Source organism: Sinocyclocheilus anshuiensis, unplaced genomic scaffold (assembly GCF_001515605.1).
Source record: "Sinocyclocheilus anshuiensis isolate Anshui unplaced genomic scaffold, SAMN03320099.WGS_v1.1 scaffold1316, whole genome shotgun sequence".
Classification (NCBI taxonomy): Eukaryota; Metazoa; Chordata; class Actinopteri; order Cypriniformes; family Cyprinidae; genus Sinocyclocheilus; species Sinocyclocheilus anshuiensis.
In genome coordinates this window covers 1,745,154-1,749,359 of record NW_015542553.1, presented here as the reverse complement: position 1 = coordinate 1,749,359, position 4,206 = coordinate 1,745,154, and the positions used below count along the sequence as shown (strand labels likewise).

At 36.1% G+C, this 4,206-nt stretch overlaps 1 protein-coding gene across 1 annotated transcript in view; it reads left to right on the top strand.

Annotated features, from left to right (window-relative positions):
- The first annotated feature begins 13 nt into the window (after positions 1–13).
- Positions 14–4,206, top strand: part of LOC107694304 (muskelin-like) — a 19,216-nt gene continuing 15,023 nt past the window's right edge. Inside the window, exons 1-2 of the mRNA XM_016493968.1 lie at positions 14–127; positions 1,554–1,623. Coding sequence (XP_016349454.1) covers positions 48–127; positions 1,554–1,623 — 150 coding nt within the window. The 5' untranslated portion in view covers positions 14–47. The remainder of the gene's footprint in view (positions 128–1,553; positions 1,624–4,206) is intronic.

Genomic DNA, 4,206 nt, shown 5'->3' with positions numbered 1-4,206 from the left:
GTGTGGGTGTGTGTGTGTGTGTGTGTGTGTGTCGTTCGTGCATCAAGATGGCGGTGGCTCCTGACAGCAGAGTGCTCTCCTACAGTGTTTATAAATGGAGCTCCTACTCATCTACATATTTACCCGAGTGAGTAACGCACATTAAACACTCACATTGAGACTCTTATGCTCTTAAATATACATACACAGTATATAACTCTGTAATATTAATCAAATCCATGGCTTTATCTACCAAACGGGCCGAGCTACAGCAGACGGGCACATATACATAAAGCAGGCGCAAATGTATAAACTGCAAAAAAAAAAAAACAGCAAGCGAATTCTCTAATTTTAAGTTACATATTAATGTGCATCTGGATGTGTGGAAATGTGCAGATGTGACAGTCATGTTAGCATGCTAGGTTAGGCTAGTACGAAGCAGCCCATATGAGTTTATACAGTTAACACGCCTGAAATACACGTGATGTTTTTATTTTTACATGTCTTTATACAGATCATGATGCTCTTTTAAGAACCTGACAGGTGTCTTACTGCACTGTGTTTGTTTACTCTTAAAATATAATCGAGATGCAGTATGTAGCCGGTTAGCTAAATTGCTAGTAGTGAACTGTTGTTATGGAAGTAAATAAACCGCAAATCGCAGAAAGCAGTATTTATTTAAAAACATCTGGTCGGAATACAAGTTAATTAGACTACACGTACTGTTTTAAAATACATAAATGCATAAAGCTCCAATGGTGGCTAATGCTAAACTTTTGGAATATGACACTGTGAGAGTCAGACTATTTTTATCCCCTCTTTTAATCTTCTGTTACTGTTGATCTACGATATTATGTAACAATACTTCAATGGCAAAATGTATTTAACAGATGGGCATTTGTACGAAATATGCCGTTATTTGAATGAAGTAGCATGAAGCATGAAGTAGCAGAGTTTCGAAACAAGTGAGCTGCCTATCTAGACAGCCTAAACACGGTCGCTCACGGAGTTTTGAAACACAGCCAGTGAGCTGGTTGGTAATTGAGTCTAACCTATAATATCCCTGCAATTTGTGTCATGTAAAATGTATCATATATTACTAATTTGCATCCCTTCTTTGTAATCTTTGTATCAGATGTGACAGCTAGAGGAAAATGTGCTGTAGACTGACATAAACAGTGCATGTGTTCATGCATTAATCAGTAGTGAAACATTATTGTTGTGACACCCGTGTACTCTTGCCAGTTTTGTTTTTGCTCCTCACCTCAAGCTTACATGCTTTATGAACTAGTAAGCAGAACTGTGTTAGACTTGGTATAACCAGCGTAATCCAATTGCAAGCATGATTGTATAAACAAGTCAGATTTGTGCATGCATTCGTTTTTAAGCGCATCACCACAGAAAGGCCATAAAAGCACTGGATACTTGTGCTTTCATGGTGACAGCATAATGTTATGGAAGATCAGAACAACTTTCCATCATGCATGCATGAAAAAGTGGGGAAAAAAGTTTTAAAGAATGTTTATGGTGCCTTACGCGTTTGTTTAACTCTTTCTTATTTTGTTTGCTTGCAGGAATATTTTAGTGGACAAACCTAGCGATCAGTCTTCCAGGTGGTCATCTGAGAGCAACTACCCTCCTCAGGTAAATTATGTTCATGCTTTTCAGTGTTGACCTGAGCTGGGTAATAGTTCCTATACCAGGGTTATTATTGTTAACAAAAACAAAAAACTAAAACCATAATAAATGCTACTTGGGTGGGGGGGGGAATGTAAAAAGTAAAATTATTGTATTTCAGCTAGTTGCCAGGGCATCAATTCTCATTTTCTTTTAGTTGATGTACAAAAATAGCTAAAGCTAAAACTGCAATACAAATGTATAAGAAATATATAAACATTTGAAAAAAAAAAAAAAAACTAATAAAAATGACAAAAACACAGCAAAATTATTAAAACATCAACTAAAATTAACATGAGAACAGAAGACATGTAAAAAACCTCATTCAAAATATGAATAAAAACCATAGTATATCATTGACACTAAAATAACACTGTCTTTTATTCAAATTTTCAGATTATTTGTTCTGCGAATGCTTTGCAGACAGATTCAGTGCTCACTAATTACATAAGTTTTTATTATTATAATAGTAATAATAAAAACACATTTCATTATAAAGTGCATTTCTCACACTCAAAGCGCTACAATGCAATATAAAAGTAAAACATGTCCAAAAAAAAAATAAATGTAAAAATGGGGAAAAAGAATCAAAAGTTCTTTATGCCTTAACAAGTATTGGTATTTGGCTTCAGAGATGTGCGTTTCAATTTTGAAAGTTGTTGATATTAGCATGCCTGGTCTGTGTCACTGTGTCTTGCTTTCATCTTCTTTTGGAAAGAGGAAGCCTCTTTTCTTTGCCGGCCTTGTGGCACAGACCATTGCAGCACAGACAGACTTGTGGTTAGGCAATAAAGAAATCAAAAGTGCATGTTGGCGGTACAGTAGCACGTGCCCTCAACTCTTAACCTTCAGCCCAAACTCAAAGCCTTGTGTTTTCTCACTCAAAAAAAATACCGTTACCCTCTGCAGAGATTAGAACTATACGAAATCATAGTTCCTGACGTTATCGTTTTTTTTCCCTAGAAATTACCTCTCTAAGTTGTAAATCATCACAGAAAGTTCAATCAATATTTCATCTTTTTTTTTTTTAACCAAGCTCTTAGTACAGGCGGTCATCAGTGTTGGTGGACGGAATATCGTAGTCAGTCCGTGTGAAATATTTTCCTCTCCCTTCCTGTCTTCAATGACAGTAGCCCATTCATTTTTAGGGTCTCTAAGCAAGCTGCGTTTGTATCGAGCAATAATTTACAAGCTGCGATTGCGGGCTGTTCTGTCATAGAGTACAGGCGGTCATCAGTGTTGGTGGACGGAATATCGTAGTCAGTCCGTGTGAAATATTTTCCTCTCCCTTCCTGTCTTCAATGACAGCAGCCCATTCATTTTTAGGGTCTCTAAGCAAGCTGCGTTTGTATCGAGCAATAATTTACAAGCTGTGATTGCGGGCTGTTCTGTCATAGATGTCTACAGTTGATTGAGTTGTTTTCATGAGAGCAGCATGAGTGATATAAACTCCTCCTGTCCACCTGCATCTGAAGTGGGTGTTGTCACTCGCAGTCTCTGGTTATTTTGATCAAGTGTGTCCTTATAGGCACCAAAGACACAAGAACAGAACTTCTTTGTGTTCTGTAATGTTCACAGAGGCACTTAAGATACCTTAATGTATCGATAAGAAAATGAGGAATTTTACATCCATAATGGATAGTAATAGATACTGTCAAGGAGGAAAAAAATATCAGAAAAGTGACCCATACAACTTGTTGCCCTGTTTTCCAAGTTTTGTGAAGACATACGCCACTGTTTAAATATTTGGGGTTATGCTTATCAAAGCTATGTTTATTTCATCAAAGATACAGTAAAAACAGTAATATTTTGAAATATTAGTGCAATTTGAAATAACGGTTTTCTAGTTAAATGTATTTTATTGTTATTTACTCCTGTGATGATAAAGCTGAATTTTCATCAGCCTTTACTCCAGTCTTCAGTGTTACGTAATCCTCCAGAAATAATTTCTTGTTATTATCAATGTTTTGCTGTTTAATTTTTATGGAAATCACAATACATTTTGAGTAGAATAGAAAGTTCAAAAGAACAGAATTTATTTGAAATATAAGTATTCTGTAACATTATACATGTCTCTACTGTCACACATTTGATCAATTGAATACATCCTTGCTGAATAAAAGTATTAATTTATTTTTTTTTAAATCTTACTGACCAACCCCATACTTTTGAATAGTAATGTGTGCTAGTTTTGAGGGGTAACTGACCAAAATTTAAGTTGTTATTCACTGAAAGTCTTCTCCCTGTTACAGCGTTCAAATCACATTCATGCTTACAAAACATCCTTAATGTCAAATCTGGTGCGACTGTTTGATAATGCACAAGTGTGAATGATATTAGAAACAGGTCTAGATTTGCTCTTGTGTTAAAGGTACATTTTTTTGATTAAAGGGTTATTTCACCCAAAAATGAAAATTCTGTCATTAATTACTCACCCTCGTGTTGTTCCAAACCCGTAAGACCTTCGTTCATCTTCGGAACACAAATGACGCGAGCGTGTGGCGGCGCTGACCCAGATCCAGTGTGATGACGTCATTACGCCGGATCTGG